Genomic DNA, 14163 nt, shown 5'->3' on the forward strand with positions numbered 1-14163 from the left:
GTTGAAGTCTCCACCCATGATCCAGTCATCGTGTGGTCCCATAAAAAGGGGTGTGACTTCATTCGCGAAGAAGGCATTGCGTTCACGACGGTAGCTGGAGCCCGACGGGGCATAAATATTGACGATGCGTACACCAAAGAGAGTAAGGGCCATACCTCTGCCGCTGGAGAGGTATAGGACATCTTCGGCAGGAAGACCTTCACGTAAGATGATGGCAACACCACTACCGGTGTCCGAAGCGGGAGAAAGATGCACCGTGAAGCCATGTGGTGGTGAAAAATCGGCGACATGCACTTCCTGAAAAAGCGCAATATCTATGTCCGCATCATAAATCATATCGCGGAGCAGCGCTAGTTTGTGGGGCGGACGAATGGTAGCGAGGTTAATCGTTGCGACACGATAATGCTGGTGTTGGAGTCCCACAGGCACTGGCGGGGCTTCTTCTTCAGGAGCGAGAGGTCGTCGATCTTGCCGGTCCGCTGAAGAGGCTGCTATTGTGGAGAGTTTGCGGGCGCGGGCGCAACCGATGGGGGTGCCCCATCATCAGCAGCATCCACCCCAGTCCCTTCGATCTCCACGTCGTCTGCCCAGGAGACTGATACTGCGGTAGGGCATCGGCTGTGCACGTCATCCACGTGGAGAGGAGACGTAGTTTTCGTCTCATCGGATAGGCTCTCTTCAACGTCGACCTGTGGGGGCGACGGCGTCAGTAAGGAGGGGTGTTCGTTGCCAGTGGTCGCCTGTGGCGGGTCTTTCGCATCAGCCTTTCGGTCATCAAAGATCGATTTGTCGTCCATCTTCGGGTCTGCATCCCCGGTATCCATCCGTAGAATGGATTCATCAGGGGGTGTAAGGCTACGTTTCTTTCTCTTTCGTGTCGACCCTTGTTTTCGAACAAGTCGTTCAGAGTCCGATTGCGGGTGGCTTTCGTCTGACTCCGGACCAGTCTGAAGGAAAGCAGAAGTAGGTACCACTCCCGGATCAACGTCCATCTCAGTAGCATTTTCAGTCACAGTGCTGCGATGATTCGGCAGGTTAGAATCTGGCGTCTGGGGCACCTCAGAAAGAATCTCAGGAGCGGTTGCATCTACCTGATCAGACGACGTCAACGGAGCAGGAAGACTCTGTGTAGACGTGCTACCTTCCTGGGCAACCTTGGCGTATGTGACAGGGATCTGAGTCATCACCGCTGGGGACGCTTCCTCGCCGACCGGCGTCTGGATCAGGCGGCGTCGCATGCAGGCGGATCTGACGTGGCCTTCTTGTCCACAACCCGCACACGTTCGGGGTTGGCCGTCGTACATGACAATGGCTCGCACCCCGCCAATGGTCAGGTATGATGGAATATGTTTTTTCAGTTCAATTTTGACCTGACGCACACCATTAAGGACATGGTAGGTCGTGAAGGTTTGCCATTTTTCCTCTACGTAACCGATGACGTTACCGTATGGTTGTAACGCAGAGACAACTTCGTCCTTCGGCACTTCAAAAGGTAGTTCAAACACCCTAATCGTGCGTTGACCGTACTCTGCGAGTTCAAGTGTTACAGCTCCGACGTGACCATCAGAGTATTTGAACTTAAGTCCATTGGCATGGCGGCGAATAACATCTTCACACACCTCGGTGTTTGTCATTTTAATATGAACGACACTACTCGTGATCGAAAAATGGATTCCGATAACGTGGTTAGGATCTAAACGAACTTCTTCACGTATGAACGTTTCAACTTCATGTGCACGAGGTCGCGCATGTTCAGCTGGGAAGGAAACTTTAAGGGTCGCACGGCGGTAAGCGCTCGACATGTTCACGGTGGACGGACGCAGGCCTGAAAGCTACGACGCGGAAGTAAACAAACGCCTGCAGCGGAGCACTGGCCGGTGCGCGGGGCCGTCCGCACGCTGCCACGGCTGAGAGCCGACTGTGACCACGGGCTCACGTAGTCCGACAACGTCTCGGAAATCGACAACACTTCCTCCTAACACTTCCACATATTACAGTGTTGCCTGATTGTGCATATGGCCGGACTTAGAGTTGTCAGGGGCGGTCAGTTTTATTGGCCACCTTAAGTGAATGACTCGGACTTAGTCTCTGTGGCGGCCGGCCGGCGGAGGGAGGGCATCGTAGCGCCGAAACTAACGGATTGATTTTAATGGTGTTTTTTGTTTGAAATCTGGTTTAATCGGGAGTTATCTTAGCTATGCTTACGCTCAGCCGTCTTTTAACCGGCCACATAAACTAAAAATGTTTGCTATCAGTAGGCTCTCTAGTTATACGATGCCTAAAGCATATGATCTACATCAAGGTACATAGTACCAGAACTCAAACAGTCTAAATAAAAGTCGTTGAGAGCATACGTTTATCTTTCACGGTTGAAATGCAATGGCCATTTTTGTATTAGGAAGGTGCCTCGCACAATATTATATAACACAAAAATGTCGAGTGTGACTGTTGTAAAAGGTAAACATATGCTTTTGTATACTATTTAGTAGTCTTATTGAGGTCTACAAATCAGTACTGAATCAAGTTCTGTTGCTCTTATGGTTTAGTCGGCGTACTGCAAGAGCGCATTGATGGGAGAATTTTTTCGGACTTGCGCTTTCCTCGCAACTGCTTACTCACTGTGATATCTAAATTAACAAACTATGTACTAGAACTTAGCCACAGAATACATCTACGGATCAGAATAAGAAAAATGTAAACCTAATAAGTGGTTCTTAAATATTGAAGCATTAAAAATCCTTTTGTTTTTCTTTGCAATTCTGTCAAAGCAGATTCGTCGAGGGCACCAGGAAATAACTTAATTTTGTCAACGAATTTCAACACCCTGTACACTTTTCACGCAGCTTAGTGCAATACAAGCTAGGTCTTAAGCGAATTTCACCTTGAAAAAAAACTGTTCTGCTAGCTGGAGTGGGTTTTTAAAATTTTTTTACCAAATTTCTCTTGTTAGTGTTTTATTGCAATAATACATGTTCATAAACAAAGAATGTTAATTTATAATTAATGAAAATCTGATCGGTGCAGCGAAAACTACTGAGAAAAGAAAACGAAAAATACACAAAATGCTGATACAAAAAAGAATTAAAGTCTTAAGCAAACATAATTGTGATGGTCCCTTCAGATTTCTTGAAAACGGTGAACAAAATCGGTGATATTAGACAAACCGGATTCAGTTGTGTCGACCTTCAAATCTTCCATCTGCTGCTGTTCTGAATAGTGGGACGCTGTCTGTTGGTCTGAATCAGTCGATATACACTCCTGGAAATTGAAATAAGAACACCGTGAATTCATTGTCCCAGGAAGGGGAAACTTTATTGACACATTCCTGGGGTCAGATACATCACATGATCACACTGACAGAACCACAGGCACATAGACACAGGCAACAGAGCATGCACAATGTCGGCACTAGTACAGTGTATATCCACCTTTCGCAGCAATGCAGGCTGCTATTCTCCCATGGAGACGATCGTAGAGATGCTGGATGTAGTCCTGTGGAACGGCTTGCCATGCCATTTCTACCTGGCGCCTCAGTTGGACCAGCGTTCGTGCTGGACGTGCAGACCGCGTGAGACGACGCTTCATCCAGTCCCAAACATGCTCAATGGGGAACAGATCCGGAGATCTTGCTGGCCAGGGTAGTTGACTTACACCTTCTAGAGCACGTTGGGTGGCACGGGATACATGCGGACGTGCATTGTCCTGTTGGAACAGCAAGTTCCCTTGCCGGTCTAGGAATGGTAGAACGATGGGTTCGATGACGGTTTGGATGTACCGTGCACTATTCAGTGTCCCCTCGACGGTTACCAGTGGTGTACAGCCAGTGTAGGAGATCGCTCCCCACACCATGATACCGGGTGTTGGCCCTGTGTGCCTCGGTCGTATGCAGTCCTGACTGTGCCGCTCACCTGCACGGCGCCAAACACGCATACGACCATCATTGGCACCAGGGCAGAAGCGACTCTCATAGCTGAAGACGACACGTCTCCATTCGTCCCTCCATTCACGCCTGTCGCGACACCACTGGAGGCGGGCTGCACGATGTTGGGGCGTGAGCGGAAGACGGCCTAACGGTGTGCGGGACCGTAGCCCAGCTTCATGGAGACGGTTGCGAATGGTCCTCACCGATACCCCAGGAGCAACAGTGTCCCTAATTTGCTGGGAAGTGGCGGTGCGGTCCCCTACGGCACTGCGTAGGATCCTACGGTCTTGGCGTGCATCCGTGCGTCGCTGCGGTCCGGTCCCAGGTCGACGGGCACGTGCACCTTCCGCCGACCACTGGCGACAACATCGATGTACTGTGGAGACCTCACGCCCCACGTGTTGAGCAATTCGGCGGTACGTCCACCCGGCCTCCCGCATGCCCACTATACGCCCTCGCTCAAAGTCCGTCAACTGCACATACGGTTCACGTGCACGCTGTCGCGGCATGCTACCAGTGTTAAAGACTGCGATGGAGCTCCGTATGCCACGGCAAACTGGCTGACACTGACGGCGGCGGTGCACAAATGCTGCGCAGCTAGCGCCATTCGACGGCCAACACCGCGGTTTCTGGTGTGTCCGCTGTGCCGTGCGTGTGATCATTGCTTGTACAGCCCTCTCGCAGTGTCAGGAGCAAGTATGGTGGGTCTGACACACCGGTGTCAATGTGTTCTTTTTTCCATTTCCAGGAGTGTATATGGCGATGAAGAGTGAGAAAAAGGTGCTGTACTGTATGGCGCTGAATTATTTGAAGAAGATGACATCGAAGGTGTCTGGCTCCTTACGTTCATTATTTCTTCTTCTGCAAGTGACACAGCCTGGAAAAGTTGACCTCTGATTCTGTGTTGGTAACTTTGAGGCATGTTTTTAGTCAGCTGATACATAGAGATAAAAAAATTGTAAAGAGGGTCATCTTTGATACAGTGTGACTCCAACGCTCTTCTTTCTTCTGCTCTTTGTCTTGCTCTGTCCTCACCCTGTTGCATTGATTGTTTTAGCAGAATTACAACGTTTTCCTGTTTTCTTTTCCATGATTGATTTCTTTGAATAACTGGAGTTGAAGTAGCGGTGTGATGTGCTATGCACTCCGTTCCTATGCTCCTACTAGATACTTCGTTGCTGTCGTAGTTATTAATATCTTGACTTTGCTCATTCGCCTCATTGTCGAGTGAGTTGTTATCTTCTAATTCCTCGGTTTCCAGTGTATCACTTCTTGCTGATGTTTTAGTTGTAGCTTGTGAGCTGTGATCACTGTCATCACCTAGATTACTACCACGTGGACCAGCTGTCATAAAAGGTTCAAGAAATGACATCTGGTTTTGATATCTCCACGGCTTGATATTCTCAGCAGCAGCTCCGCTTTTCATATATTTCACCTGTCGTCGTCGTGCATCTCGATAGCTGCCTCTCAGCTTCAGCCACGAATTTTTTGTCTCTTCCCCTGCAATAATTAACAACGTATAACTAATAAGGCATTAATGTTGTCCCATATAGATAGACAAACTAAAGATAAGCAATATTAACTTATAGTGTTTGGATAAAGACATATTTGCAATCTACTTTTATCGTTCCACATTAACAATATACTTTCGTTTTGTTTCAGATATTTAGCCTCCGGTGACAGCTACAAAAGTATTGCGTATAACTATCTCTTGGGAGATCGAACTGTATCTAATATTGTAAAAGAAGTAGCTACCGCTGTATGGAAAGAAATGCAACCAAAGTATTTAGTAGAACCTACAACACAGACATGGAAATCAGTCGCTTCACGGTTTGAACATAGATGGCAATTCCCACACTGCGTTGGTGCAGTCGATGGAAAACATGATCTTATTTAAAAACCTGGCAAAAGCGGATCATTGTACTTTAATTATAAACATACATGCTCCATCGTTTTGATGGCGACGGTTGACGCAGATTACAAATTTATCATCGTTGATGTTGGCGCAATGGGACGATTCAGCGATGGATATGTATTTGCTAGCAGTGTGTTGGCCAATAAAATGAGAAAAAACACGTTATTACTTCCCATTCCTGAACTAATACCTACCATTTCTGATCCAATGCCGTATGTGTTTGTGGGAGATGAAGCTTTCCCATTGTCGGAAAACATTATGAGACCATATCCTAAGAGACAGGTTACCGACAATTACGAACATCAGGTCTTCAATGCCAGACTTTCTCGAGCACGACAAACTGTGGAATGTGCTTTCGGTATACTATCATCACGTTTCCGTGTGTTCAGGAAACCATTTGAAACCAAAGTCGACACAGTGAAAGATGTTGTGAAAGCAGCCTGCGTTCTGCACAACTATTTACGATCTTCAGTAGTAGTTGCAGATGATTTAAATGACATCGAACCGTTGCCAGCAAGTCAGTTACTTCGTGTGCAAGGGAACAGGAGGAGGACTTCATCAACTGCCTTCAAAGTGAGGAAAAATTTCACTGAATATTTCAACACTTGCGGAGCAGTGCCATGGCAACATCAGTCAGTTCTGCTTGGTAATTATTGACAATATAGCAACTTCCAATTATTGTACCATTATTGTGCTCCACAGGTTATGTGCTCAAGCGAAGTACACAGTGATATGTATTAACTAAAAAATTGTGAAATAAATATTGCAGTACTTACCGTCTTTCAAATTCAGATCCTTTGCTATATCACTCCAAATCCGGTTCTTGAGTCTGACCTTCATGTAGTCTGCGTGTTTTGTGTCATACAGCTGTGTTCCCTCACTGCCTCTATTAATTTTTCTTCTGCCATGGTGAGAAGTAAACTATTCATCCACTGCACAACGTCCACTGCACAACGCCCGCTGCACAGCAGAATAGCCTGTGTACTGTCAGTAGCCGTGAATAATAAACGCGACAAGAATGCAGAAGCTAGCCAGGTGTGCCTTGTGGAAGAGTTCACGTCGTTCGAAAAACATTGTCATGATTGTTGCCTGTCGTTGTCTGAAATACTTTTCAATAAATTAAATACATAAAATCGCCGCACATTTTCAAAGATACTCATACTTTCGGAATAATACCGACCACTAATTCATTTGTGTATCCTGTTACATAATTAGCTTATTAATGCTGATACTGTGTATGCTACCACTGAGATGTTTTTTTCGTCATGACGAGCCAAGTAAAACATTGTCATTCGTGAAGGTTTCTCGACTGTTTCTAGCTTGCAGTGGAAATGTGATGTTCACATGCAAGTAGTACAGTGTGTCGTTGTTACATTATTACATCCATATCGAAGTAATGACTGTGGGCCTTCTATACTTCAGATCTTGGACGCTTTTTACCAGGAGCACAAAGGGGTCACACCTGTGGGGATTATCCCTTTCCGAATTTTTGTAACAGATCGTACGGATATGTCAGCATACTACGAAGCGAGAGGATAACGTTGATTTACTTTCCTGCCTTGCTTCTATATCACATGATTTTATAATATTCCTTGCTTCCTTATTCACTAACCTATGTCCGTTCTTGTGATCTGAAAGTATCCTGGAGGCGTATGATACAATTCTAGCGGCCAATGGCTCACCAGTTACTGAACTATGCATTTTTCTTGAGAGAAGAAAATCAAAACAGAACAAAACTATACAGATATACATAACAGGAAAATATAATGCACTAACGACGAAAGCTGGAGCGTTTAAATGGCGAAAAACGAAACACTACCCAATGGCATTAAAATTCAGTACAGAGTATAAGGCAATATTTATCGTATGGGCAGTGTTTTCACTGCTCATATGCGCCGTGCCGAAGTGAGCATATGGTCGGGCTACTTTCTCGCTCCCCACCTCAAATTTCCCACGGTGCTAGCGAGGCACGTGCGACGTGCTGCGCGAGAAACTTTGCCTCAACCACAACGCCGCGCGACCTGGCGCAGGCGCGTGTCACGTCCCAGTCGCGTTGCGTCGCAATTTGCGCGGTCTCATTTCAACCTGTGATGTTACAAAAACGCGCGCTGCGCTGCGTCGCGCCACACGCGCTATACTCGTCTCAATTTGCGCCTAGCCTTAGGCATCAGTCCCCTAGAACTTAGAACTACTTAAACCTAACTAAGCTAAGGACATTACACACATCCATGCCCGAGACAGGATTCGAACCTGCGACCGCACCAGTCCCCTGAAGCGCCTAGAACCGCACGGCCACCGCGGCCGGCTGCGACTAGATTCAAGCGACGACGAAGCCCTGTTGTTCACAAACCAAACCTGAACAAAGTCAAAACTATAATAAGGAGGTCTACTCTAGAAGGGATCAGTGAGTTTGAAAACAAAAATTGCAACATTTTATTGTACTAAATATCGAAAACTTCTAAGACGTTTTGGGCGGCAAACTTACGTACTCTTCCTACGGCAGGTGCTAAATACACTGCCTGTCAAAGAAAATGTGAAGCACTTACAAGACACGGTCGGATGTGAACGTAATTTCGTACACGAGCACACCATCGGCGGTCATGTACATGACTAGAGATGCAATTCACTGTGGCAGGTAGAACGGGCACCAGGGTTCGCCTTTAGTGTATTTATCAGACATAGAAGGATATACAGGGTGAGTCACTAACTATTCCAACCTAGAGTAATTCAGAAAGTATGATAGGAGCTGAAAAGTTTGTGGGACAAAAGTTGCATGGGACAACGTGGGCCATAATATGACGTTGGTTTTTTGTTGCCAGGTGGGGTCGCTTCAGAGAAATGAACGTCATTTTTAAAAATGGGATGCTACAGTTTGGATTCGTATCGATAGCCACTATCAGAAAATTAGTACCAATGATGTGTAACAGTAAGGTCTTTGAAGGTAAACGAAGATCAAAAAGGTGGCATGAACGTCCAGTCACAGAAGCTGTTCGAAGTAATGACCATTGGTATCAATGCAGTGCTGCAATCTTCTTATCATTTATTGAGTGGTATTCCTTATCACATCGGCACTTACCGAAGCACGTGCTCTGACAATTCTCTGCCGCACATCTTCAAGTGTAGTTGGAACGCCTTTATAAACAATGTTTTTTACGCATCCCCACAAGAAAAAATCCAGAGGCGTCAAGTCTGTCGAACGAGGGGGCCACGACGCATCTCCTCCGCGTCCCGTCCAACGATTTGGGAATTCTCTCTGCAACTCTTTTCTAACCATCAACGAAAAATGTGCCAGACACCCATGTGTTGATACCACATTCTGTTCCTCGTTCCTAAAGGTATTTCTTCCAATAACAGACCTAATGGTTCTTGCAGGAATGTGGTGTACTTCCTACCAGTAAGATTTCCTTCAATGAAATAGAGGCCTATAATTCTGTCCTGCAGAACTACACCATACATTCACTGACCACGGTTTTTGGTGTGCAACTTGCAGCAGCCAACACGGATTTGCAGTTGCCTATTAACGCATGTTATGCAAATTAACATTTCCGTGGCTCGTGAATGTAGCCTCGTCAGTAAATAAAATCAAAATAATAAATGTGTCATCCCTCTGAATCTGAAATTGAGACCACCGGCAGAACTCAATGCGACGCATACAATCCGTACAAGTTAATTCTTGGTAGAGGCTGATGTGGTAAGATTGATATTTATGGCGATGCGGAACACGAACAACACTATTATGGCTCATGCCAGATTCCGTAGCGATTTGGCGCGAACTAACAAAATTATCTCGAACCACAGTGGCAAGAGTATCAATTTCCGTTTCCTCGTTAGTAACTTTCTTTTGCCTGATGTGTTTCCGATGCATTAAAGATCCAGTTGTTCTCAAATTATCATATACATATTGTACGACGTGTAGGGTGAGTGCGTTGAGGATATGTTTCATCGTGTAAGTCTCTAGCTCTCACTGAATTTCGTTGGCATTCTCCGTAAATGAGAAGCATATCGACTTCTTCTGCGAAAGAATACATCATTCACATTTGCTTGATTCGAATATGCTAGTCTTACCTAGTGTTGTATTTCGAAACCGTCGAATGGTGTGTACATGTCAATGGCACATTAGATGGATACGCCATGTTCGGCGAATATTTACTATTTGCACGATATACGAGATAGAATTGTCAGAGCATGTGCTTCGATAAGTGCCGAAGTGATAAGGAGTACCACTCACTCCATGATAAGAAGATTGCAGCACTGCATTGATACCAATGATCATCACTTCGAACACCTTCTGTAAATGGAAGTCCATGCCACCTTTTCGACCTTCGTTGACCTTCGAAGACCTTAATGTTACACATCATTGGATTCGTCTTGATAGCCGCTATAAGAAAATAAGTACCAAACTATAGCATCCCATTAAAAAAAACAAAGTTGACATTCATTTCTCCGATGCGATCCCACCTAGCAAATAAAGAAAAAAAAACCAACGTCATATTATTGTCCCCGTTATCCCATGCGACATTTTTCCGACAAACGTTTCAGCTACTATGATGTGAACGTTGCGGAGATTCCGTGTGCCCGTGCGAGACAGCGTTATCAGCTGCTGACAGTGTGAAAGGGGCATCATTGTAAGTCTTCTAGTGGCCGGCAGGCCGAGTCGTGTAACATCTAGAATTGTGGTGCATATGAATGTGACAGTAGTCTAATGTTGCACTGCATGGGAATATGAGAGCAGACGTACTCGCCGTCAAGATTCCAGTCGATCACTTCTCCAGACATACTCGCTGTCAAGATTCCAGTTGATCACTTCTGACCACCACAAAGAGGATAGCCGTATTAAGCACAGAGCACACCGGAAAACCTTCACATCTGCGCCTGCCATCAGAGAACAAGTAATGGATTCAGTGCAACATTCTGTGACATCCGGCACCATTGGTCGAAGACTTTACTTTTTATTTTTATATATATTTCGCAAGTAAAACCCTACTGCCTGTTATTATATAGCAGGTCGTATATTGTGTAATTTTACATGTTATGTCATGCAATTTAAGTTTTATTACTAGTACATTTTTTGGTTGAAAATTTTTTTAAAGGATCAAATAAAAATAAATATATGTATGTATAATAAGTACAAATGCACATACACAACTTTGTTTAAACTTGTTGCTAACTTAGTTAATGATAGTAAATAAGATGCATAATAGATGTGGATGTATCTTAAATTAAAATTAAAAGTGTATTTAATAGATAAGTCAAGAGATGGCAATCTGACAAGACTAGCAGCAGCTGGTCCAGGGAATTTCCGTCCCACGTGTAGACTGCTGTTAATACTACTACACAAATGGCAGCTTCAGGAGTGGTGCCGAGACCTGATGACTGTCGTCGCATTGTCTTGAGCGATGGGTTGCCGCTCTGCACTACCTAAGATTACCAGCGACAGCGAATATGGCGGCGACCTTCTGAGAGCTATCGTTCTTCCAAGGTTTTGGAGAGGCACAGCGGTGTTACACCCTGTCTCATGGTATGGGGAGCCATCACGTATAACTTCAGGTCATGGCTGGTAGTGACTGAAGGAAATCTGATGGTTCAACGATACATCATGGACATCCTGCGCCCTCTTGTGCGTCCTCACATGCGACAGCATCGTGGTGCCATTTTTCAACAGGACAATGCTCGTCCACACATGATATGTTTAGGTACTTCAATGGCCAGCAAAGTTCCCATGTCTATCTCCGATGGAACTTCTGTAGAATCAGTGTGGTCCATCCCAGTGCGAGTACCCAGGATACCATATTGAAACATTTGGAGAAAGAACAACTTATCGTTGCCGGAATATGCATGGCGTAAATGTTACCGTTATTTCCGTGACAAACCAAAATTTAGAGCAGATGCTGTATTATTTAGTGTAGCGTGGACAATTCGACCTTGTGTGCTAAAAAAATGGTTCAAATGGCTCTGAGCACTATGGGACTTAACAGCTATGATCATCAGTCCCCTAGAACTTAGAACTACTTAAACCTAACTAACCTAAGGACATTACGCAACACCCAGTCATCACGGGAATCGAACCCGGGCGCGGGAAGCGAGAACGTTACCGCACGACCACGAGCTGCGGACCTTTGTGTGCTACTGTGTATTGCAAAGCTTTTGATGTTGCAGATTATCTGGGCAAAGCACATCTACATGGATACTTTGCAAATCACATTCAGGTGCCTGGCAGAGGGTTCATCAAACCACCTTCACATTTCTCTATTATTCCAATCTCCTAGAGCGCGCGGAAAGAATAAACACCTATATCTTTCCGTACGAGCTCTGATTTCTCTTATTTTATCGTGGTGATCGTTCCTCCCTATGTAGGTCGGCGCGAACAAAATATTTTTGCACTCGGAGGAGAAAGTTGGTGATTGTAGTTAAGTGAGAAGATTCCGTCGCAACGAAAAACACCTTTCTTTTAATGTGGTCCAGCCCAAATCCTGTATCATTTCTGTTCACACTCTCTCCCATATTTCGCGATAATACAAAACGTGCTGCCTTTCTTTGAACCTTTTCGATGTACTCCGTCAGTCCTACCTGGTAAGGATTCCACACCGAACAGCAGTATTCTAAAAGAGGACGGACAAGCGTAGTGTAGGCAGTCTCCTTAGTAGGTCTCTTACATTTCCTAAGTGTCCTGCCAATAAAACGCAGTCTTTGGTTAGCCTTCCCCACTGCGTTTCTGTGTGTTCCTTCCAATTTAAGTTGTTCGTAATTGCAATACCTAGGTATTTAGTTAAATTTACGGCTTTTAGATTGGATTGATTTATCGTGTAACCGAAGATTAACGAGTTCCTTTTAGCACTCATGTGGATGACCTCACACTCTTCGTTATTTAGGGTCAACTGCCACTTTTCGCACCATTCAGATATCTCTTCTAAATCGTTTTGCAGTTTGTTTTGATCTTCTGATGACTTTATTAGTCGATAAACGACAGCGTCATCAGCAAACAACCGAAGACGGCTGCTCAGATTGTCTCCAAAATCGTTTATATAGATAAGGAACAGCAAAGGGCCTATAACACTACCCTGGGGAACGCCCGAAATCACTTCTGTTTTACTCGATGACTTTCCGTCGACTACTACGAACTGTGACCTCTCTGACAGGAAACCACAAATCCGTTCACATAACTGAGACGATATTCCATAAGCACGCAATTTCACTACGAGCCGCTTGTGTGGTACAGTGTCAAAAGCCTTCCGGAAATCCAGAAATACGGAATCGCTCTGAAATCCCTTGTCAATAGCACTCAACACTTCATGTGAATAAAGAGCTAGTTGTGTTTCACAGGAACAATGTTTTCTAAACACATGTTGACTGTGTGTCAATAGACCGTTTTCTTCGAGGTAATTCATAATTTTCGAACACAGTATATGTTCTAAAATCCTGCTGCATATCGACGTTAACGATATGGGCCTGTAATTTAGTGGATTACTCCCAGTACCTTTATTGAATATTGGTTTGACCTGTGCAACTTTCCAATCTTTGAGTACGGATCTTCCGTCAAGCGAACGGTTGTATATAATTGTTAAGTATGGAGCTAATGCATCAGCATACTCCGAAAGGAACCTAATTGGTATGCAGTCTGGACCAGAAGACTTGCTTTTATTAAGGGATTTAAGTTGCTTCACCACTCCGAGGATATTTACTTCTACGTTACTCATGTCGGCAGCTGTTCTCGATTCGAATTCTGGAATATTTACTTCGTCTTCCTTTGCCGTGTTTAGCAACTCTGCTATGGCAGCACTGTCTTCGATAGTATCTCAATTTCTATCGCGCAGAGAAGGCATTGGTTGTTTCTTGCCGCTAACATACTTCACATACGACCAGAATCTCTTTGGATTATCTGTCAGGTTTCGAGACAAAGTTTCGTTGTGGACACTGTTATAGGCATTTCGCATTGAAGTCCGCGCTAAACTTCGAGCTTCTGTAAAAGATCGCCAATCTTGGGGATTTTGCGTCTGTTTAAATTTGGCATGTTTGTTTCGTTGTTTGTGCAATAGTGTTCTAACCCGTTTTGTGTACCAAGGAGGATCACCTCCGTCGTTTGTTAATTTATTTGCTATAAATCTCTCAATTGCTGCCGATACTATTTCTTTGAATCTAAGCCACATCTGGTCTACACTTACATTATAAATTTGGAATGAGTGAAGATTGTCTCTTAGGAAGGCGTCAAGTGAATGTTTATCCGCTTTCTTGAATAGGTATATTTTTCGCTTACTTTTAGAGGATTTGGGGATTACAGTGTTCAATCTCGCTACGACAACCCTGTGTTCTCTAATCCCTGAATCGGTTT

The 14163-nt window shown here is 44.8% G+C and overlaps 1 protein-coding gene across 1 annotated transcript; it reads right to left on the reverse strand.

The window, feature by feature from the left end:
* Nucleotides 1-3117: 3117 nt before the first annotated feature.
* On the reverse strand, nucleotides 3118-6682 carry LOC126471038 (uncharacterized). The gene is made up of 3 exons (XM_050099105.1): nucleotides 6614-6682; nucleotides 5094-5422; nucleotides 3118-3258 (listed from the first exon to the last, which is right to left on the reverse strand). Exons 1-3 carry the CDS (start codon nucleotides 6675-6677, stop codon nucleotides 3118-3120), a joined length of 534 nt encoding a protein of 177 aa, XP_049955062.1. The 5' UTR covers nucleotides 6678-6682.
* Between the last annotated feature and the right edge of the window lie 7481 nt (nucleotides 6683-14163).

Source organism: Schistocerca serialis, chromosome 3, assembly GCF_023864345.2.
Source record: "Schistocerca serialis cubense isolate TAMUIC-IGC-003099 chromosome 3, iqSchSeri2.2, whole genome shotgun sequence".
NCBI lineage: Eukaryota > Metazoa > Arthropoda > Insecta > Orthoptera > Acrididae > Schistocerca > Schistocerca serialis.

Bases quoted from the DNA above. Each gene is read 5' to 3' on its own strand.
- LOC126471038 (XM_050099105.1), bottom strand. From the start codon at position 6,677: ATGAAGGTCAGACTCAAGAACCGGATTTGGAGTGATATAGCAAAGGAT. The intron at 5,423-6,613 runs GTAAGTACTGCA...TAATTATTGCAG, and splicing joins GGATCTGAATTTGAAAGACG to GGGAAGAGACAAAAAATTCG. The intron at 3,259-5,093 runs GTATCTAGTAGG...TTCAATTTCCAG, and splicing joins ATAACTACGACAGCAACGAA to GAGTGTATATCGACTGATTC.